General features: G+C 37.5%; 1 protein-coding gene across 4 annotated transcripts in view; it reads left to right on the forward strand.

Annotated features, from left to right (window-relative positions):
• Positions 1 to 21,183, forward strand: part of dpysl3 (dihydropyrimidinase like 3) — a 28,620-nt gene extending 7,437 nt beyond the window's left edge. For 2 of the 4 annotated variants that reach the window (XM_041266118.1, XM_041266120.1), the window contains exons 2-14: positions 7,994 to 8,082; positions 8,433 to 8,617; positions 9,336 to 9,500; positions 10,635 to 10,696; positions 10,990 to 11,070; positions 11,252 to 11,320; positions 11,631 to 11,751; positions 12,853 to 13,009; positions 13,349 to 13,490; positions 13,782 to 13,952; positions 15,894 to 16,073; positions 18,451 to 18,631; positions 20,401 to 21,183. In XM_041266118.1, the coding sequence (XP_041122052.1) occupies positions 7,994 to 8,082; positions 8,433 to 8,617; positions 9,336 to 9,500; positions 10,635 to 10,696; positions 10,990 to 11,070; positions 11,252 to 11,320; positions 11,631 to 11,751; positions 12,853 to 13,009; positions 13,349 to 13,490; positions 13,782 to 13,952; positions 15,894 to 16,073; positions 18,451 to 18,631; positions 20,401 to 20,492 (1,695 nt within the window). In that variant the 3' untranslated portion in view covers positions 20,493 to 21,183. The remainder of the gene's footprint in view (positions 1 to 7,993; positions 8,083 to 8,432; positions 8,618 to 9,335; positions 9,501 to 10,634; positions 10,697 to 10,989; positions 11,071 to 11,251; positions 11,321 to 11,630; positions 11,752 to 12,852; positions 13,010 to 13,348; positions 13,491 to 13,781; positions 13,953 to 15,893; positions 16,074 to 18,450; positions 18,632 to 20,400) is intronic. The other 2 variants (XM_041266119.1, XM_041266121.1) reach the window with 1 other exon arrangement.
• Positions 21,184 to 23,358: the final 2,175 nt, after the last annotated feature.

The raw sequence follows: 23,358 nt of genomic DNA on the forward strand, positions 1-23,358 counted from the left end.
GACACTGGCCCGGAGCAAAAACTCGCACCGTGTTACTCATTAACATGCATATTCATGGTTGTAACATTATATTAAAAAAAAACAAATATACGTAAATATACGTACTAATACAGATGTATTGAATATTAATAATGTTAGTCTTCACCGCAAAATATAAACACGGACTACACTAAAATGCATATATAATATATTATTATTATATATATATATATATATATATATATATATATATATATATATATATATATATATATATATATTATTTGCATCAAGTTACATGGAGAAATTTTTATCATTCTTTATGATTACACGGCAAACACGACTGTGTGTGTGTGTGTGTGTGTGTGTGTGTATATATATATATATATATATATATATATATATATATATATATATATATATATATATATATATATATATATATACTATTCGTTTAGAATGATGGTGCAGTTTTTTTATAGTCCAAATCAGACAGCAGCATCCTCTAGAATTCTGCAGGAATACCACCAGACACAAAAGAGACCCCACGCCCAACCCTTCATACAGTAGCCCCAGCTGGTTGATCTGTAATGCATTTAACATTCTAAATTCTGCATTACACCAGTGCAGTAGAACTCCATTTACACACAGTGATTTAATGCAGGGCAGTGTATGGCTGCTGATGAAAAGGTGGTACCCATGATATTCTGCTGCAGAGCTCCAGTTTCTGAGCAGGCTGTGGATTTATTGTCTCTGCTTTGGGTGTTGGATGTAGGGAGCTACAGCTGCCCTTTGTCTCCAGTGAATTGAGTAAGACAGTGGGCTTGGTAGAATGTGGCACACACACTGCCCAAATGCAAAATAGCACAAAGAAGCACTAGGACCAGTAGAGAAAAATAGCACAATTCAAATCTTAATGACTGGTACTGTGTTTTATATTTCTTTGTTTAGACTATTTAGAAGGGCACCTGCTGGTGCTAGCTACACCCCATTACTTAAGACCATTGGTTGATTAGTTTTGTGAATCTCTGAAACTGACAATGCCAGGCACAATAATAGGAGACACTGAATTGATGCATTTAGGGTAATTAAATATTGATGAAGAACCACTCTAATAATTCGTTCTAGACCCAGAGCATTTTAGGGTGCACAAACAGAAATGTGGAGTGTGCACTGTAATACCTAAATCAGAACCATCAATATACAAAATAATGTTACATTTAGCCTACTCATAAGATCTGGATAGTTTTCTTGTAGCATTCATTGCATCCAGGACATAGTATAATCAAAAGTCTAATACTCTTAATTAAAATAATAATAATTACATTAAAAAAAAAAAAGATTTCAGTGTTTATATAGTATATACGTGTCATTATTTAAAGTAAAGTCCTAATACTTTAAGGGGAACGTTGAAATAAATGATTAATTAAGAGACTGTATGCAGAGGTTTCCTTGTGGTGTAGGAGGGTAGAAAAGAAAAAAACATGTGATTTCAAGGTGTGGTCTTCCATTTCCATTTATTCATAGCAGCTCAGTGCTGTACAGTAGATGTCTTTCCTAATCATCTACAACTAGTGACACATGAAAATGGTGCCAACAGCTGAAAAGGGAATACATTTTTCCACTAACATAACAAGGCTCAGAAGAGTCTGGATGCTCATTCGGCATTTTGATTGGAAATGTCTGCAGCACTGATGTAAATGGGTTAATCTTTTCTCCTTAGCAACTGTAAAACAAGAGCATAATAGGACGATTCACATATAATGCCAAATAAAAACAGGATCATGTCATTTGCTGCTTCTACAGTACTGTGGATATTAAAAATTACCCAAGTTACTCTAAAATGGATGACAAAATGTAGGCTGTAATGTAATGCATATGCATTTGTTTTTAACCAGGACAGAATGTATTTTCCTAAGTCTGCTAACCGGTGTGTTTTATTGATTTGACTTTTTGTCAAGAAAAAAGTCTACTAGTATAGTAAAAACATGTAGTGTTTTGTTGCTAAGCAACATTGTTAAGCCAAAGCCATGGCTTGCAGAAGCATTTCTAGCTGCACAGTTATCTGTAGAGTATACACAGAGAACCCCTGCTGTATTGCTCTCTTTTGTAATATCCTGGCAATGAGGCCAGTGTTTTTTGGCACTCAGTGTTCCGTGTGCAAAACAACAGAGGACAACACTGAGGCCATTCAGCCTACAGAGCTGGACTTTCAGAGTGCTGTACTGTACCCTGCTAACATGTGTGTGCGTGTTTCTATAACCTCTGTTTACAACTAACTGTACATTATTTTCCCACAAATAAAGAAAAAAGCCCTGTGTGTTTCTCCTTCCACATTGCAATCTATTTCTGAATAGAATAATGCTTAAATAATGTTCTTTTATTATATATGTTGCATGTGATACAGTACAGCATGGGGGACATGTTTCTTATAATACTAATGTGAATAATATAACTACTACTTCTACTGCAACTAATCATCATCATCATCATCATCATCATCATCATCATCATCTTCATAATACAATGTATGAAGTTAAAAAAGTGAACTAATATAATTAAAATTTACATTATACATGCATTCAAACCTGACTGCTAATGCATTCAGATCAGGGATAAAAAAAACAACATTCTTTAACTATATGTGAAGAGAAAAGGCCCTTAATAGAGTAGGTGAAGTGAGTATGTATTGTCAATGCAGTGAGAACTATAGCAATGTCTGGCATGTGCCACAGCTCAGACTGGTATGCCTGTTCAAGGGCTGGTATGTGTCAGTACTCTCTGTTGGTATGTGTTTAAGCCTAACTCACAACTGAACCAAGCAGAAGCTCCTAGTGGCACGCACTGCTCTCGCTGGCATGTCTGAGCTTTCAGAAGCATGCACCATTGCACTTTAAACAGCATAATGTATTAAACCTGCGTGAGTGGCGGTCATTCGACAGACCAAAACCAATATAAACCAGGTAAAGCAACCACTTGTAAAATAAAATCCCACCGCTCTACAACAGAGGTAGCGGGCTTGTGAGACTTTAAAGATTAGGGTTTACAAAAATGTTTTCAGATCCCTCAATACTTTCAAATTGCTAGCTTGCCATATTTTTCCACTTATTTGAAATAATGATCGTATTCATTTTCGATTTTTATTTATTTTTTTAATAGCTTGCCAATTGTCACCTAAGTGCTTGCATGACTTTCTGTTTGTGTGTTAAGTTAGGACACCAGTAGAGGAGTGTGTAATTCAAGGGCTGTTATTTCCGTTATGTAATTTAAGGGAAAGTGTAAATTAAAAACAACTGATCTCAGAGCTAGTCACAGTTCCAAAAACATGGAATAACAGCCCTGGGTATCTGAGTGTCTAGCCTAATTCTAGCCTAATTCTACTAAGAGTGAAAGTTAATTGTTTGGAATTGGCACAAATAATGCCAGTGAGTTACTAAGCTACCTTTATCGGAACAAATTGATAATTAGGGTGAATTGGAATTAGATTATTCATAATAATTTTTAAGGCAGATATTTTCAAATAAATAAGTAAATGTGCTTTGCTGCTTTCCTTTGTAAAACAGATCTAATTTGGATCATCCTTGTTAAAGTGGTCGTACAACAAAAGAAGGCTGTACTTGAAATCTGCTGCACTGATAACAGTTATTGATAAATTGAGATTGAGATTGTTTAAAATACACTGTTCAGATAAATAGGAAATCCATTTTACACAAGTGGACACACTTCTAGTTTTATTTTTCTTCTGGTGGTTTGGAACAATATGGCCTAATGTAATGAGAAAAACGGTCAATAAATCTGATTCATTAAACCAAGCTCTTCCCATTAGAAGATTGGCCAACATGTTTCTCCTTCTACTAATAAAAGTAGCACATGGTAAAGTCTTATCAAAACTTGAGTTGACATTTATTGTGCCCTGCCAGGGATGAATATAACAGACAAGCTTTTTTGGTCATAGTTAAACTTTTTCTCTCATGTATGAAGAATTGTGGTTGATATGAGGTTTCAAAGTCTTGAGGATAGGAGAATCTATGTTAGTTTGACTTCTGGAACCTTATAGACTGGGTGTTTATACCACTTGCTGTAACTGCAGGTGATGGTGTCCTGCTCAGTGACTTTGCAGTGTCTTTGGAAAGGCTTGTCCTCATTTACTGAAGCAGTGCAAGGGGTTTTAAATGCTGCAGATGTGCAGTGGCCTACTTTTACTGACACCTAGTATGTTTTATATAGGTTTTTTGTTTTGTTTTTTGTCCTTGTTGGAGATACATCCTAATGGCATGTTAAAACAGCACAGGGAAGTTAGAACTGTTGTGGCTTATACTTTGTTTCAGGTATATATTTTTTTATTTTAATACTGGTATTTTCACTTTTTGTAAATGCATAATTTATTTTCTAACCCCTTTTCAGTATAGAAATTCCAAAACAGTAGTGGAAAGGTAAACACAAGGGTCCTGCACAATAATTTCACCTACAGTGCTTTAACCAATGAAAGGATATTCAGAGTACATTATAAATCTTGTATTGAAATAATAACAAACACCTCTGTAGAGACCTGAAAATGACTGGATTGAGTCTATACATGAATTTTGATTTATTATACACATCTCCTAATAGTAATTAATTGTTTGGTTCAATGTGCATAGCCTATATATTTCTGCTTGTTGTAACATTATTTTAAGTGTGTGGCTTTGTAAAGATTGGATGAGTCTGGTCTCATAAACTGTACAGAGAGCAGTCTGTTGCAATTTGGGATATAGAGCAGTAGCATATGTCATGGTGAGCCATAAAGTGAAGTGGTTTTTATACTTCCCACTCATGTTAATAAACAAACTGTTAATATGGCTATAAAGTTTAAGTAGAAAAAGTATATTAAACATCCCTGTAGGTTATGTTGTTTTGTATACTCTTTTAGAGTCTGACTGTGCGTACTTGTGCTGCAGTGGCGTGCGGTCAAGGCTGCCCAGCGGCGGAAAACTACAGTTCAGCAATATTTGCGCACTTTTATTGAGTAATGAACAAACAATAGGTTTAAACGAACACACAAATCAAAATATGATCTCCCTCTGGGAGAACTAAACTAAACTTATAAGGAGATAAGTGACTGATTGATCAGCCAGCCAGGAACTGCATGTCTTGCATTCTCGTACTGATTAATCAGGCAATCACCTCCCCAGAAAGACACCAAAATTTTTACCCTAATTAAGACCATGTGTCTGTGCAAAGGGTGGCCATCTTGGCCCAGGCTGATTCCCCATTCTTGAGCCAATATGGCTGCCAGCCACAGGGCTCCTGTCATTTCACAATACTGGCTTTTCACAATAGCTGTATAATAGCTGGTTTGTAAAATTTTTCAATTTCTAAAATGTTTGCCTGACATTGATTCAATTAAGTGGTTAACTTTTTTTTTCTTTCTTTCTTTCTTTTTTTTTTTTTTTTTTTACTGAACTGCATATATCAAGTTTAACTGGTAGCATATTGGTTTTTCTAACTTAATTTGAAAGCCATGTTTCCTAACGTAATGAAACTGCAGTGACTTAAAAACAGAAGAAACAAAATCACATCAAGACATGACATTTTGTGGTAGCATTAGACAGCTCCAACAGAACATTCATTATAACCCAATCGTCAATAAGTTCTGGAGAGAGAACATGAGAGAGAGAGACCTTCTGTTACATTTGTATTTCCTCATATATGCTTCGGTTTTTCCTAGTCTTCAGCTCTACGCTCACTAATTGAAAAATAATAATTTCAGCACCAGCTATTCCTACTGTAGACGTTATGTCATGGTCTTCAATCTGCTGCATATCATGCACGGACAGAGTGTGTCATAAAGTCACTGTGATCTTCATGAACTGAGGCGCATTTGAATGTCTGGCTTTGTGCTGCTGAATCAACAGTAAATTACATTGAAAGACACCAGACATGTTCCCTGCTGGGCGTAAAGGGACCGGAGCGGAAATGGAATGCTAAGGAAGCAACAGTAGAAAGGAGCTACACACCTGAAGCAAGGGATAGGCTAATCTCGATGCAACAACAATGCAGCAGCTGGTCAGAAAACGTGATAGAAATGAACCCCCTTAGTCTTGTGCACTGACTGCAATCTCTGCACACAAAGGTATTGAGCTGAGTCACTCTCACATCACTACGTTTGATTATGACCTGATATTATGTTCCTACTGAACACTGAAACACTGATTCCCGAGATTGAAACAGGTGCACTGGTCCACTTTAACTATTGGTTCTCACAGCACAGAATGTGGTCTTCATGCTCCAGTACTCTTTTTAAATGACCTAGTCATTTGATATCAGCATAAAGAGTAAGCCTATAGAATTCTTTTGAGCAGCATTTGTTTTAATTTTAATTGGCTTGTGTTATCATATGGATCAGTGGAGTTTCAGACTGCTTTTCCTATGGCAGCTGGAGCTTTGTTAAACTTCTTCAGCAATTTTCCAATATTGCTCGCATGGTGGAACCGTGGGGACCTCAGAACTCATACTAACACTTATTATTAAACTCTTCCCAAGATGGATTCATCTTGACCACACACTTAGATATTGTTAACATTGCAAAACAATCTTGAAAAGTTTGTACGTTTGTGTTTCCATGTACCCAATGTATATATTGAAATAAGACTCCTATTGCATAGCAGTTTCTCCCATTCCAGGTTTTAATACAAGTTTGATTAGCCACAGTGTATACGTAATAAGCTCAGGTGCATATTATTAAACTCCTAGTAAAGCCAGGAATAGATCAAACTGTTATGCAATGGGAGTCTTATTTCCATCCCTGTATTGAACCCATATCAGATATCATTTGAAATTTGACTTACATGTTTCAGAATGCCAAAAATGGTATATTGTACATCTTGATCATTGCTAACATTGTCAGGATAAGACCGCTGTAGTCTGCTTAAACGAACTGTAATTCCAAAGGTTAAGGCCTTTTAACTAGAGCTCTTGATCCTCCTACTGTACCGGGTGAGTTTGTGTTTGACTAAAATGGCCACACATGTGTCCAGGATGTATAAACTAACAGAACATTTCCAAAGCTTGGCAGCGAAGTTTAACATAAATCATATCACGTGATCTGCTGGTGAGAAAATATTTAATGGCTGGTTTTCATAGGGGCTAAGGACTGGACTTTTATTTAAAAGAGCGTGAAATTATTTTTTTTTTTTTTATTTGAAACTGGCAAGAATGGCTGTTCAACCCAAGGTCTGGTTTTTGAATCTGTAGAAAGAATCATGACACATTTAGCAGATTTTGGCTGGTTTCCATCTGCATTGAGCGCTCTGCCAGGACGCAGTTTTTATTTTAGTCTTGGAGGTTTTCTGCAGGCGAATTTTTACTACAAATGCGTGATCCGAGTATTAAAACACCTTTCTGTAGTTACTGTGTAGGCGAATGAGATTTTAATCTATTAAATATTCACAAATGCATCAACATGTCATGCTTTTTCCTTAAAGCCATATAACATAACACAACACATTCACAGATTTAAGATTCTGAGTTTAAGGTTCTTTCTACACACTGTTACCACAGCAGTGTGTACTGCATGCTAAAATTGCAATTAAGTTGATACGAATTTATTTGAAAACTGAATGAATCAAACATAGCCGTGCTTTAAAAAAAAAAAAGAAAAAAAAAAGTTTTGTTTAGTGTTTAGATAGGAGATTTTTTTCCCTTTCTGTGTTCGGTTCGTGGTTAGTGTTTTGCAAAATGTGCTTTTAACATTTTTTACTAGCAATGACAGTCTAATATTAAAATGTCCTTTATAAAGCATGTATAGACGCTCAATTGGTTGTGTATAACAGTTTCTTAAACTAAATTATTAACAGTACTACTATAATAGTGTTCTGCTTTGTAGTTGCCTCTCTCCTTTTTAGTGTACAATGACTGTTGCAGTTTAGTTAGGAGTAAAACTGTTGGACTGTGAGCTACATACACATAAAATGCTATGAAAATAAGATATGTTGCATATTTCCAATGCTGACTGGATGTCTTTCTGTTTTTGCAGAGCGACAGGCTTCTGATCAAAGGAGGGCGGATTGTAAATGACGACCAGTCATTCTACGCAGATATTTACATTGAAGATGGTCTCATTAAGTATGCATTATTCACAAAATGCTTAACACTTAAATACTGTACTTACAAAGTTACAAAAAGTGTAATGCCTAAGCAGGGTTAAGGAGCACTTAAAACTTGGCTTCTTTTCTCCATTGGATTACTGTCTGCTCTGTCCTAGATTGGTCAATTACATACATTGTTTTATGTACTCTGTATTACAGCACCTGTGGGAAATACAGCCATTTACCAACCAGCTACCACATGTCAGACAACCCTATTACTGTATGCCTGATTGCTTACAAAATGAATCACAGATTTTACACGCATGTAAATGTATCTAGATGTCAAATAAACGAATACTGTAACTGACAAATCTGTTTCCTCTACAGGCAGCTTGGGGATAACTTAATTGTTCCAGGAGGTGTTAAAACCATTGAAGCCAATGGGAAAATGGTCATACCTGGAGGGATTGATATCCACACTCACCTACAGATGCCATACCGGGGAACTAGCACTGTGGATGATTTCTTCCAGGGTTCAAAGGCAGCACTGGCTGGTGGCACAACTATGATCGGTAAGAAAAACATGCTACCAGCGTTCAGCAGGCTTTACCAGAATGCAGGTGAACAGGGCAGCATTGTAAAACATGATTGGCTGTACAACAGGCTTGCAATCCATAATCCAGAGGGCCTAGTGGCTGGATTGAAGAGCGGAGACTATACCCTTTCTTAGCTGGTCCAGTCGTCCATCTCAGTTAAATTACAACCATATAAACATGAGCATGGCAATCCCATCCGACCAACTATCTAGCTGTCCCCTATCTATATGTCCCCTGTTCAAATAAACAATTAATACTTATTAAAAGCTACCATCAGCAGGCAGATATATTCTTTCATAAATGCGAGAAGTGTAAAGAGTAAAGAGAAGCCAAACCCAACAGGTAAATGTAATTTTAAACATTACAGCTGGTTTGCATCCACCAGGATTTTCTATACAGAATCCCATTCCAAACCACAGGCCTACTGTAAACCCCTTTGCGGTTGACTTAAGTATCTCTTTGAGAGAGCAAGCTTAACTCCGAGCTGACCTAACTCACACAGCACCCAGTGCTGCTGATTCTTCCAAAGCTGACAACCACAGCTGTTTGAATGGCATTGACCAAAGGCCTAGATACAGAAACCCACATACTGTGGTAGCTAATTCTTAATTGATCCTTTTCACATTGCTACCATATGTATTTTATCAGCAGTGGACCTGCATTGTAAAACAGTTCTTTTTTTCATTTCTTTCAGTTGACCATGTTATCCCAGAGCCTGGAGCCAGCCTTATTGAAGCCTTTGAGCGATGGAGAGAATGGGCTGACGAGAAGACGTGTTGCGATTACTCCCTGCATGTCGACATCACTCACTGGAGTGACAGCACTAAGCAGGAAGTGGAGACCCTTATCAAGGAAAAAGGTCTTTATATTTTAGATACTTCCAACTGAAATACCTAAAATGCACTGGATGCCCAATTATCTTAATTTTACACCATATTTAACATAAGGGACAGTTTAATTTTTTAATGTATGTAATAGTTTATTAATTATTTGACACCAATCCCGTTGTAGGAAGTTATGGCAAAAAACTATGCTTGGCATTCGTTACAGAAAGACTGAAGTATAAGCAGGGCACACATGTGCTTGTCTCCACAGCCTGCAGTAATGGCTGCTTATTTGAGTGGCTTTTGCCTTTACAAAGACTTTCTCTGAGCAGCCCTGCCCTCTACAGAAACAACCAAGGAGCAGAGGCTTGGCTTCAGAAGCAGCAGCTATTTAGAGTTCCAGAACAACAAAGCCAGCTAAGCCGCCATTCTGTGCTGTTGTGTATGACCTTTGCAACTTACATACAAAGCCAGAAACAGAAACAAAGCTGTTCTTATTTCTATTCAATGTAACCACCATTTTTTCTGTACGTCATTGGAGTCCACTGTAGAAAAGGGCTTTTCCTCATCCTTCATATACAGCTGTGGCACCCAGGCACTATTTTAGGTTGGACTCCTGTAAGAAAGCCCTGTTTGGGAGTGACATTGCCGTTAATGGCTCACAGAGAGAAGCAGGTGGTTGAGGGCGCAGTCACAGTGTGTTTCTCAGCAGCAAGCAGAGAACTTTAGAAGTGGTTTAACCAATACGTTGAATCTGCAGAATGGGAAAATAAAGAATGTTCTCCCATATGGACTGCGTTAGTACAGGTGTAAGGGTTAAAGAGCATTAGACTTGTTGGCCGTTTGTGGTTAAAACAAAAATAAACAAACTTGTGTAGGAGGGTGTGGTGTTCCTGGGATCAGTTTTATGAGGAATTTGTAAAATTATGGGGGGAAAAGATGAGCTTAACAGTTTAAAAACATAAATGTCCAGTAGCAGCTACACCTGAATTGCAGCTGAGCCCAGAGTAGCTCAGGATGACTCTGGTTTAATTGCTATGAACTGGGGAATGAAAGCAGATATCTGCTGGAACATCTTCTCATTCCATTAGCCGTATGCATGCACTTTGCTTGATGGTGTTGTAGCTCCTCCTCATGCAGCTGCCTGCATGTCTCCTCTCTTTCTGTAGGAGTTAACTCTTTCCTGGTCTACATGGCATACAAGGATTTGTATCAGATGACCAACAGCGAGGTACAGTGCAATTCCGAGACTGGTTTTAAAAATATTCTGTGGCTTTAACTATGAATCTACATTCCCAAAGACATATGTGGTGCTTTAGATGTTCCAACAATTTGTTTTACAGTTACAATAAAATGTGAATTCTGTTGTAAGGCAAAGAGACATTTAAAATAAATAAAATGGGTGAAATTCTCTTTCTAGTGTTTGTTAACTTGAGGCCCCCCTGTCATTAACAAAAATATTATGATGTCATTGATTGCACTGGTATCAGCTCACACAGAATGTGAATACCGGCTCTCTTTCAGCTTTATGAGATCTTCACCTTCCTGGGAGAACTGGGGGCTGTAGTGCAAGTGCATGCTGAAAACGGAGAGATCATTGCACAGGTATCAGTTAACACATGTCTTTAAACTACTGTGAGTTGCTTCCAGCATTGCAACACAAGATATATATTAGATGTATATATGGTTCTGCTTCCAAATGTTACATTTTTCTGTCAAGATACATTGATGTGCACTACATTAAAATTGAAACTGAGCTTAATATTATGTGTCAATTATTTTCTAGGAGCAAGTCCGCATGTTAGATATGGGGATTACAGGTCCAGAGGGTCATGTGCTGAGTCGACCCGAGGAGGTACATTTTTACTGCTTTAATGCTTGGCTAAAAATGTTACTGCATGTATTGATAAATACTGCATTTTCAGGATGTCATTTTTAAAATACAGTAGGCACTGTGTCTATGAAACATATCCTTTGTTATATTGAGAAAAGTCATATGAAAGTTTCTTTCCAATCACGTAATTCAGTTCATACCTTCTTATCAAAGAAGGTTCATATAAAACTAGCAGGCCCTTGAAATAGCGTTCCTGAGTCCCGGTGGACTTTGTGTGGCTCAGAAGCCATGTTGACTGCTTAAAATGCACTTTTTTTTCGTTTCTCTTCAGCTTGAGGCTGAGGCTGTATTCCGCGCCATCACCATCGCAAGCCAAACCAACTGTCCTCTGTATGTGTCCAAAGTCATGAGCAAAAGTGCAGCGGACATCATTTCACAGGCCAGGAAAAAAGGTTTGATTTTTGTTTAATTGAAGCAGATACATTTACAAGTATATATATTTTAAAGTCAGCTCTACAGTAGTTCAAAATGTAAGAAACTTTAAGACTAAATATTCATGTGTCTTTGTCTGTGTTTTCATATGATGTTGAAGTATTTGGTTACTACTTTAGTACTTTTGGTTCTTGACTTTGATGAGCTTAAATTTATGGTAGATCTGTACAGAGTTGAATGTCTGAAAGTCAATTAACAAGATTGTCAATTAACAGACTACCACATGGTCCCAAAATACATTGGGCGTTTGGGGTTTTCTGGCTTCAAATGCTCCTAACTGGCAGCACTGTGCCTTTAAAGCAGACAACACTTGGCACTTGCAGTAGTTTTTGGGCTTGCAGTACAACCGTTGCAAGTCATTTCACCAGACTGCTTACACCCTGGTTTAGTCTGTTTCTTGAGCGTACTGTATTTTGGTTTGAGAAAGGGGTGTGGCTTTACGAATGAGAGCAAAGGGAAAGATTCTAGACATGGAACCCTTCCAAGGTTGGAATACTTCAGAAACAGAACAGGTTTCAGCACCACTTAGTGCTCCATTTTCTGACATTCCACTCTGCATGTCATGATGAGAAAAGAGTCTTTCCTGTTGGCCTTCAGGAGAGTAGGTTCCTATTTACAGATTGCGGGAGGAGATATTAATGTAGTGTTTGAAACATCATGACGTAGGCACTGTAATGGTGATGGTCCTTGGGCTGCTTTTATGTTTTAATTTGAATGGGGGTTTTTTGGGTTGTTTTTTTTTGTGTAAATTAAATACAAGAAAGCTTTTAATGGATACATAGGCCAGTTTAGAGACATATGTTTATATATTTATTGACATAAAATGTATATGGCATTCTTCCTAAAAGTCATGACAGACATTAATTTCAATAAATCACGCTGTAATAAAATATGCTGGTACGTTGGTCTGAATTTTACTTGGCTTGGGTTTATGAATTTGTATTGTATGTTTGTTTTGCATTTTGTAATGCTGCTATTGCCAGCAACTCCAGTAGTCTTTCTGATTCTCAACGGTTAAGTTTGTGTTTATCTGAGGTTTTCATGACTATTTGTTTTCCAAGGCAATGTGGTCTTTGGAGAGCCAATCACAGCCAGCCTTGGCACAGATGGGACGCACTATTGGAGTAAAAACTGGGCCAAGGCAGCTGCCTTCGTGACATCCCCACCTCTGAGTCCTGATCCCACCACACCGGACTACTTGAACTCTCTACTGGCGAGGTAACACTTCATCAGTGATAGAACCAGAACAGTGTTGGTAACACTTCATCAATGATAGAACCAGGACAGTGTAGGTAACACTTCATCAATGATAGAACCAGAACAGTGTAGGTAACACTTCATCAATGATAGAACCAGAACAGTGTAGGTAACACTTCATCAATGATAGAACCACAAGTAGCATCATAAGACAGTGTTTCATAGCATTTGTTGTACAGCACAGAAGAGTTTTTTTTGTAACATCTCTTTCAAGTTTTCAAACCACAAAGTGTTGCTGTGTTGTACTTAAATTGCATATCACTTTCTAATACTGTCAAAACTATCCATGTGGTGTTGCAGTGGGGACCTGAATGTATCAGGGAGTGCCCACTGTACCTTCAGCACAGCACAGAAGGCCATTGGGAAGGATGACTTCACTCAGATTCCAGAGGGAGTCAATGGCGTTGAGGAAAGAATGGCAGTCATCTGGGATAAGGCAGTGGTAAGTTCAAGCTTTTGAAAACCTGGTCATGGGGTTTGCTATTGCAACATTTTGTTGGATAAAAAGAAAGATAATCAGATTTGTTTATTTCTCGTATTATATTCTAGCGTATGATGTTAAAAATCAGATTATAATATCAAAACTTTAATGAGATCAGTTTGGCATCACATACTGGTACAGTTCAAGGCTGCTTAATAGCAATCAGCATTACAGGCAACTGGTGCAAGGTATTAGAAAAACAAAATGGTTTGATCAGGGATCACTGCTGATCATTACACATTCTTTTTCCAGGTCACTGGTAAAATGGATGAGAACATGTTTGTGGCAGTTACTAGCACCAACGCTGCCAAAATCCTGAACCTGTACCCCAGGAAAGGCAAAATAGCCGTGGGCTCGGACAGTGACCTGGTTATCTGGGATTCGGATGTGGTGAGGACCGTCTCGGCTAAAACACACCATTCGGTAAGAAAAGCTGTTTAAAGATAAGGTATTGCAAAGCGTTAAAGTCGATGATCATTTGTGTTAATGCTAACACATTAATAATTAAGATTTGGGGATTTGGGGATTTCAGGATACCGAGAAAACAAAGCATTTAGCCAGCTGTAAAAATGACAACAAGTGATTTAAAAAAAGATATACCTATGAAGTTAAAGGGATAGCTTTTATTTTAAAAAGAAGTACTGTATTTTATTAAATGCATTATACAGTGTAACCCAGGCATTGTTATGAAGATAGCTAAAATAAAAGAGTAAACTTAGCAACGTTCAGGGCATGCAAACAAGAATAAAATGTTTCATATATTCTTTATTACCCTATCAACAAGAAAACAACATATTTAAACAATTAAAGCATAACACATCTCCTTAATGTCAAAGTCTGTACAGAGACAAGTTGTTTTATTGTTTACACCAAATACTAAAGTACAGATAATCTTGTCGGTGTTGATTAGCGTTTTTGGTAATGTGTGCAGCATATACCAAACAGTAAGTGGTCTTGGGAAGTCTTGCAGGACATCACAAACATCAATACCAGCACTGAGGGGAATTCACCACTCGATAGAAGCAATTATTTCTGAGCATGCTGCCAAAAAGAAAGTCTTTCTCTACCAGCAGTGAGATTCTCGAGTGGAGAGAAAAAACAATCTTACCTTGACACAGTTAACCGGTGTCTGTCTGGCTTACAGAATTTCCTGGTTATGTTGATGGAGAACTGGGTAGGGTGGCCAAAGGCTTCCCCATGTGCAGAGAAATCAGATTGCAACTTTCTTTTCAAGGGCTCGTATTTATTTAAGTGAAAATACAAACATTGGTTGATATTAATAATGGCAATATAAATGTACTGCCTAGAGATGTGCATATATATCCATAATTTGTAATTTTTGGAACAGTAATCCGCATGCGTGAAGTACCTCTAAGGTTTGATAGTGTTCCAAAAGGCTGTACAGTTGCCAAAAAATAAAAAATAAATAAAATGCCACCAGGGATAGATCTTACATGATGACACAATCATTATATGGCAAGAGGCAAAACAAGGGCTGATAATGAAATCATATTTGGCAGTTTATCCTTCAGTGCATGAGTATCTAGAACAAACTTGGCTGTGTGGAGCAGTGGACAGAATTGCAGGACAGCTATCTTGAACACTGGCATGTTTTCCAAACTAATTTGTTCCAGCTGTACATACAACTGCAGCTGTTTATCTTTATTATGCCAAGAAAGGAATAGAAAAACAGGACTGAAAGGAACAGTTTACATCATATGTTGCTAAAAACAAAGACAGGGCCATTAATGTTACCATGTTTCAGGGCTCCACTTGGTATGCAGAAGCAGTCCCACTGTACACATGCTGGGCCTTCCTACTGAAACTGAGTACATAATAATACCTGAGGGGTCTATTTTAATAATCTAAACAGCTGTGGACCAAAATACTGCTTTACTCCTATATAAATCCAGCTGGGGTGATTCATTGAACCACTTCTTAACAAATACAGTGAACTGCAGTGTGTTGAAGAATCAGGATTGATAAATGGTAGAGTGGTGGTATTGAGATGAGCCACTGTTTAGATAGACCGATAGAGTATGATATGTGCTTGTATAGAACCGCTTTGGGTTCAGTTGTTCTAAACTGTGGCAGATATGTGAAGCTAGTTTAAATTTCATTAAAATATGACCATGGGAGCAGTTTTTAAAAGCCCATTTATAAATTAGTGCAGTGTAGTGCATGTACTTTGTCTGTAAATGGCTGTAAATTGGCAGGAATATAATGTACTGAGAAAAAAACAATCGCTAATAAGAACACTAGTTCAAAAAACAAAAATGGACACAGAATCTTCATTTTATGTTGTGTGGATGGCAGGTCACAGGTGTAAAGTGAGTGTCACTGTTCCCGGCCCCTCTCTTCCAGGCTACTGAATACAATGTGTTTGAAGGGATGGAGCTGCGCGGGGCTCCTCTGGTGGTGATCTGCCAAGGGAAGATCGTGCTGGAGGATGGCACCTTACACGCCACTCAGGGAAGCGGGCGCTTCATTGCCTGCGCTCCATTCCCAGACTACGCCTACAAGCGTGTCAAAGCCAGGAAACAGGTAAGACGCGTCTCGTTAAAACAAGAAGGGTTTGACTTAAAGTGTTACAGAACACCCTGCAAAGTTTAGAAGAAATGCAGGTATCACTTTATATTGTGTGGCATAAATTAATATTTAATAGATATGCAATTGATATTAAATTTACATTCAATTATTACTTTCCATTAACATTTAAGTCAGATTAACTGTATTTTCAATTAAAAACATGTAAACAATGGGAAATTATTACAGATTTTCAAGGGTAACAAAACATAATATAAATGGACGTGATATGCAATTACATTTTCTATTGACATTTGGTTATGCATATGCAATTGCATATCTATTTAATATTAATTATTGCCATGCAATATAAAGCGTTACCGTATCTCAGCATGACATTTTTAAACATGTTGCCGGCTCATTTTAGATTGTTAATCACACCTCATGTGTCATATACAAATACACTGGGCAAAACATTTCTCAGTTTAGGAGCATTCACCAGAAGGAAAAAAAAAACATATTTTAAGGATTACAGTGTATCAAAGATACCGCTCCCTCCGGCAACAATGCTGGTTTTCTGTTTCCACAATAGGCCACACATTTCAGTCAGCACCAGCACTGTTGAAAGAGGGAGCATGAACTGGATACACTCCGATGTTTAGAAGAAACAATTTTTTTTTCTCCTGACAAATGTTTCCAAATAAAACTTGATTCCCTAGTTTATATATGTTTGATGTTTTGAATAAAAAAAATATGATAAACAATCAGGAAAAAGTAAAAAAATAAATAGCTGCAATATCGACAACACCTGATAGAACAAAGGGTTAATGGTGATATTATTGGATACAAATTGTTGTGTATATATATATATGTATATATATATATATATATATATATATATATATATATATATATATATATATATATATATATATATATATATATATATATATGATAGCAGCTTCGAGTTTAATATTATACTACTCTTCTAGTTTAATATTATTAAACAGATAGCAAACAGCTCAAAGACACTGTGTGGTTTGCTAGGCACTGTGGTCAATGTCTCCCAGGTCAGTTCCCTTCATTAGGTCCTATAAATTAATGGATGCTGAGACAGGGAGATTCTGCCTATGAGCACAGCTGGATAGGTAATTACAGAGAACCCCTGTAGCTTTTTAGAGAATTGGGCTCACAGTTTCAGAGGTCAGGATATCGCTATTGGAAACCAATAACGGCTCCTTTGGCAGCAAAGTTGCTGTAATTTGCATTTGCATTGCTAAGTCTGAATAGTCAGAGTGCAGATTTATGTCCATGTCATCGGGGAGAGAGTCTGTCTCGAAGATCTTGGGTGGAAATCAGCATAAATTGCATTCCTTTATTTGTATACACACAGCCAAACATACATTAGTCAAAAATGTACTGAGACATAATTCAAACCAGCATTTTCAGTACAGTGCATAAACCAGACTCCATGACAACTTTTTGAACTCTTATATAACGTCATGTGGTTGTGGTTCTCCTTAATGTAAATAGATTAACGTGTCAAGTCTGAATTAAGGTTTATTTGTGCAGAGATATTTCAAAGAGCAAGATGATGTTTATTAGATAGATAAACAGATACATATTTTTAATTGGCTGGCATTCTTCACAGTATATCCTTCAGCAGTGAGAGCCGATCCAATTACGGTCCAAAGAAAGCTCTTTTTTAAATTGATTCATGTAAGAGAGTTCCGCCAATAACATTACCAAAGCTTCTTGTGCAGATGTGAATTTCCTTTTCTTGTTAAATCGGTTTTATCTGGGAAACAGATCAGTGCTTGCTGCGTGGCAGTGTGCAGTCACACCATATGTGAATCTCTAGCGGCTGACCATTACTAACCAGCAGTGTGACCATACCTGCAGATGCCAGGTTAAACTCAGGATCACCCTCCACAGACCAGTATAATATCTGCATGGGGATCAAATGAAACCTAGAACCTCAGAATGAGATGTTCCATTCCGGTAGTCTGCCTGCCACCTAGTGGTGCAGAGTAGACACTACTTGCAAGTTGAGAAATTAAACTCCCATCAAATTGCAGTCTCAACCTTTCTAGTACCAGCCTTGTACAGCTAGGGACTGCTACACTGCATCATTGTAAAAATAGGAATGCTGCTTTTCTACAGTGGTAGTGGTATTTTAACCGTGACACTGTGACGTGCCAGCAATCAAGATTTATAAAGTTCAAAAGCTGATGTACGCTAAATCTCCTTACTGATCAGTCCTCGAATCGACTCCAGGATTTCAGTGAACCAGATTCAACTAGCGCGTCCTCCAAATCTGGGTTTTATTTGTCCACTCCCTAGTAGTGTTCAGACCTGGAGTGACTGATACTAATGAAGCGTGTTTAATTTCCAGCTGGCTGTACTCAGGGCTGTCCCCAGGGGGATGTACGATGGCCCAGTTTCTGAATTCACACCCATGTCGAGAGGAGGAACTCCTGCTGCCTCAGCCAGAACCTCCCCGACCAAGCAGGCCCCACCAATCAGGAACCTTCATCATTCTGGATTCAGTCTAGCAGGTAACCCTGCACACCGGGGTGAGCATATCTCTTTATTTTCAACCGTTTGGATTTTCTTGACCCAAACATAAGGACATTACCAGAATTTACTTACTTAGATATAAATGTAGGGGCCCAAAGCAAAGTCAGCAGTCTATTTGCTAGACTGGTCCACAATACAATAATCTGTTTCCAAGTGCAGTGTACAATAAACAGCTAAAATAAAATCTGGATCAAAAGCTGTATGTTCATGTCTGAGCCCGTTATATCTAGTGGAGTGTCTGGTAATTTATAATGTGATGGGTATTAATCCTTTTATATGTCACATATGGCATAAATTATGATTTATATTTGATTTAATTTTTTGTGGCGAAGAAGTCGTTTACAGGTTAGTACCAGATATATTTTTTATAGGCCATGCAGATGATGTACAACATATGGTACAGCACACTAGACTCCACTAGCTGCATTGTAACTTTACCTTATGAGCTCAATCCCAGACTGTGGTTTTGCAGATTGACAAGCAGGGTTGGAAATGTGGCCAGTTTTTTTTTTTTCACTTGCAGCTACCACAGATGTTTACAGTAACTGTGACATTAAACAAAAAAACCTATGTTAAAGACCAGTTGGAGAGAGAGAGAGAGAGAGAGAGAGAGAGAGAGAGAGAGAGAGAGAGAGAGAGAGAGAGAGAGAGAGAGAGAGAGAGAGAGAAGCTATGCACAGATAGCTAGATAGTTAATTGGATGCAATTGTGTGTGTTAAAAAATGTGATAAGTTTCAACATTTAGTTGTGGAGATTGATTAGGGTGTTAAACAATTCTGTCATAGTTTGAAGAATGGTATTGCACAAAAAAGGCCATTCAGAAGACAAAGCACAAATGGGATGAGCACATTTATTAATTAATGGAGAAACAGAAGTTACTCACACGATTTAAACTTGACCACTTGTGTAGTGACTTTTGAATCACCCTCTATATATATATCCTGCATATGCAGTACACATATCTTGATTAAAACGGACAGTGGAAGTGCCATTATTAGCGGGTTTAATTACATTTCTGTCCATTGCCTTTTCTGCTTGAACCATGGATCAGTGGCATTGCCCTGCTTATTTTAGGAATGGACTAAATGGATTAAATCCTTTAATGCTGGCACAGACAAATTATAGCCATTAGCCTCTCCGCTGTGGTGGAATTATTTACTTTACAATCAAGCCCAATGGCCCTTATTTATAAAACAAGAGGCAAATGTCACCTTTTATGTGAATGAAAAGATATACTATCACAGCTGGTTTCATAAACCCCAATTAGCACTAATTAGTATAACTGACACTCCCAGTGTATTCCATCAGCTGCTGTCTGTAACCAACAAAACCACCAATACAAAACATCATTAATCTGAACAAAATATGGATTTGCAGACTGGCAATTAGTTTCTGACGGTCGAACGCAACATGCTAAAATGGTTGGAAGGTTGAGGGATTAAGTGAATTGACCATTCCACCTTTGTAGTGTGCACTGAACCAAATTCATTAAAGGAAAAAAAAAAACAGGAATATGGGGAGTGATTTTAAAAACTGATGCAATGTTTCACACATATCGAGAAGAAAGTAGTCCTCAGTGTCCTGAGCTATATATCACATAGTGGAGATAATTTAAAAGGACAGATCCACTGAGACATCTTGGTGCCATGGATACAGCCATGAGATCTGATAACTTGCTTGAGCTTCTGGAATATGTACCCTAATTAGAAGTTTGATAAGTGCGATCTGATATCGAACAGTGTTTAATCTGCATTTTTTTCTGCAGGTGTCCCATCTGAAGAGACCCCCATCCGCCCAGCAGGCCGACGCATTGTGATTCCTCCCGGCGGCCGCTCCAATATCACATCCCTTAGCTAAAGCATGAACACATACCCCCCAGGAAAGGAAACATGATTGGTTTAAGTTGAAGTTGATAGAAACACAGAAGCCTCATGCCTTACCAGTCACGAATGCTACCTGCTATAGCTTTAAGAATGCAGTATTCCCTTTGTTAGGAAAGTGCTGATAACCAGTTTAAAGCCTGTTCAAGAATATTCATTTTAAATATGTGCTTACACATTAATAGCATTGTAACTGTACAGCTTAAGTGATGCCATTTAAGAGAAGTGTTTCCAATTAAAGTGAACATCAGATGTCTAGTTATAGCAATTTCTGTCTTAGGTTTACCTTTGGGACAACATTTTTATAAAAACCTGCTCCAACTGTAGAACATTTTACTCATTTTCAAATCACAATGTGACAAAGGAATGCAACAGAAATCACTTTTGACTGGCTGTTTCTGGTTGCTTTTGGGATCTCTCAACACTGCTTTCTTAAGAAAAGGAATACTGCATATTTAAAAATGTTGCTTTCAATCTTTTTTTTTTTATATATATTAAGCTTTCAGTGTCCCAATTTAAGTTACTAGTTTGCAATAGTCAATAGCGTTGTTAACATGCCGTACCATCAGTAGGTGGAGCTGTAAGTCTGTTAGATGTAACGTAGCCTTGTAAATCCTGTGGTTGCTAGGTCCTTGGGTTACTGAACCAGGACTGTTTGATAGCTTAATTAATTAAAAACAAAAAAATGTATTCTGCATTGGAGACAATATATTCCAATGTTTTTTCATTCAGATATTTTCCAAGTCCAGCCAATGTTGCTTCTGGTCATACTCTAATAATATGACCTATTAGGAGCTTTGATTAATACTATACACTATTAAATATGTTGCAGATAAGTGAAATTTTTCTGTATTTGTTTAATTGTAGTACATTACATCCCTTTGGTTCCTGTTATTGTATGCCAAGACATTTTTAGTAAATAGTATTATTGAATGAACAACTCATGATAAAGAATTGCTGTGTTATGCAACGTGTTTTGATATGTCTTACAACATACTGTATATTGTAGCGTACACAAAGAACAAATTGAGTTTTTTTGATTTTTTTATGTTTTTGTAATTAAAGCTAACTGAGGCAAAGTCATATTTTCTGAGTGATGCAAAAACAGTGCTGCATTCCATACCCATAAAAGTGCTGAATACGTCTGTTAACCGTACCTGCACTGTTTGTTATTGTTTTTTCTCATCGTTATGTTTCAATCACCCGAAGCTAACAAATGAAATGTAAGTGGTTGTACGAATTATCCTCAATAAACTTCGGTTGCAATCTGAATAGCTGTTGTCATTTTTGAAATGCCTTGCATTCACCTGTTTTACTGTCAATTGATGTTTAAAAGTGGGGTTGAAGAGATCTCAATATATAGTGAACTGCCTGGATGCTGGAAGAAACTGTATATCATATACTATAAGAACCTCATTATAATGCATTCATTTACTGCAGGATTTTAAACCCATTGTGAACTGGGACGCAAATGCATGTACATACATTGAATGAGGCTGAACGTAGCACCAATATATAATTAGAGAGTTATGAAACTGCAATCCAAATTAACTGTCACTGTATTGTACAGTATATTCACAGTTCACAGATTACTGATTTAGAGCAACAATGATGTCACCCTGTTTACTCCCTGAACCTTGGATTGGCAGCGTAACTGTTCTCAAACTCAGAAGATTATCCTGAAAGATAGCGGAAGTTTTAGTAGCTGGTGCAACAGCAGAAACTGACGGACTTGCAGGAAAACTGGAGTTTGAAAAAAAGTGGGAAGATTGCCTTTGGCAGGAAGACTGTGCCTCGATGCAATCGTCAAAATGACGGAAGACACCGGTAATTATGATTTGAAACTGGTACACATCAGCATGAGACAATGGCAGGAGAGCCAATGTTACAACCAAGGGGTACCCAATTCAGTGTCCAGACAATGGATTGAGATATAAAAAATAGGATCTTGGCTTCAGCATTCAAAATTACTTAAGCCCTTCCTTTTCTTATTCATATTCTTGTCCCAATGTTCAATACACACAGTGATCCTTTGTTTGGAGCGATCTCAGTGATTTAATTCCACTGACCAGTAATACTGACTTTTGAAATTTTTTAAATCAACTGCTTCATTGCATAACCTGTAAAACAGTATTCTTTTGCACATCATATTATCCTAAAACTTTGGGGCATATTTTAAAAACATTTACAGTTTTGTCTCCTTTAAAAAAAGTGATATTAATGCTTTGAAAATGTACTCCTTTATTTGGTATTAGCAGCACGTTAGAGATGATTTCTACGTCGGGTCCTCTAGCACTAGATAAAGATCATTCTAGTTCACAAGGACAAATAATCAATAAAGCTTGAGCTCTTTAATCTTAAAGAAGTCAAGCAAATGGGTAGGGATTGATTCCTGGACACAAATGAGGTCATATTCACACAGGGTGCAATGATCATTGATGTCTCATGCTTGGTATTATTGGCATGTGTTAACTTCATATAGACATTAGACCTGGGCCCAGACCAAATCAAAACTTTGACAACCTGCTAGTTGCACTTAAAAAAAAAAAAACTGTATTTAATAGTTTTCTTTTTTTGTATCTTATTTCTTCTACTCATAAAAAGAAAACGCTATTAAATACAGTGTTGTTAAGTGCAATTAGCAGGTTGTCAAAGTTCTGATTTGGTCCCAGCCCCTCAATGACAAGTTTACACTGGCTTGACTCCACAAAGCAAAGTAGGCAGAAACTTCAATGAAGGGATTCTGAACTGCAGGACTGTCAGTAAAAGAGATACCTCACATCTTTAAGAGACTGGGTTCTAAATTTCAAAGCAAAGAACCTAGACACTTACCCCCTAATATC

This window comes from Polyodon spathula, chromosome 12 (assembly GCF_017654505.1).
Source record: "Polyodon spathula isolate WHYD16114869_AA chromosome 12, ASM1765450v1, whole genome shotgun sequence".
Taxonomy (NCBI): domain Eukaryota; kingdom Metazoa; phylum Chordata; class Actinopteri; order Acipenseriformes; family Polyodontidae; genus Polyodon; species Polyodon spathula.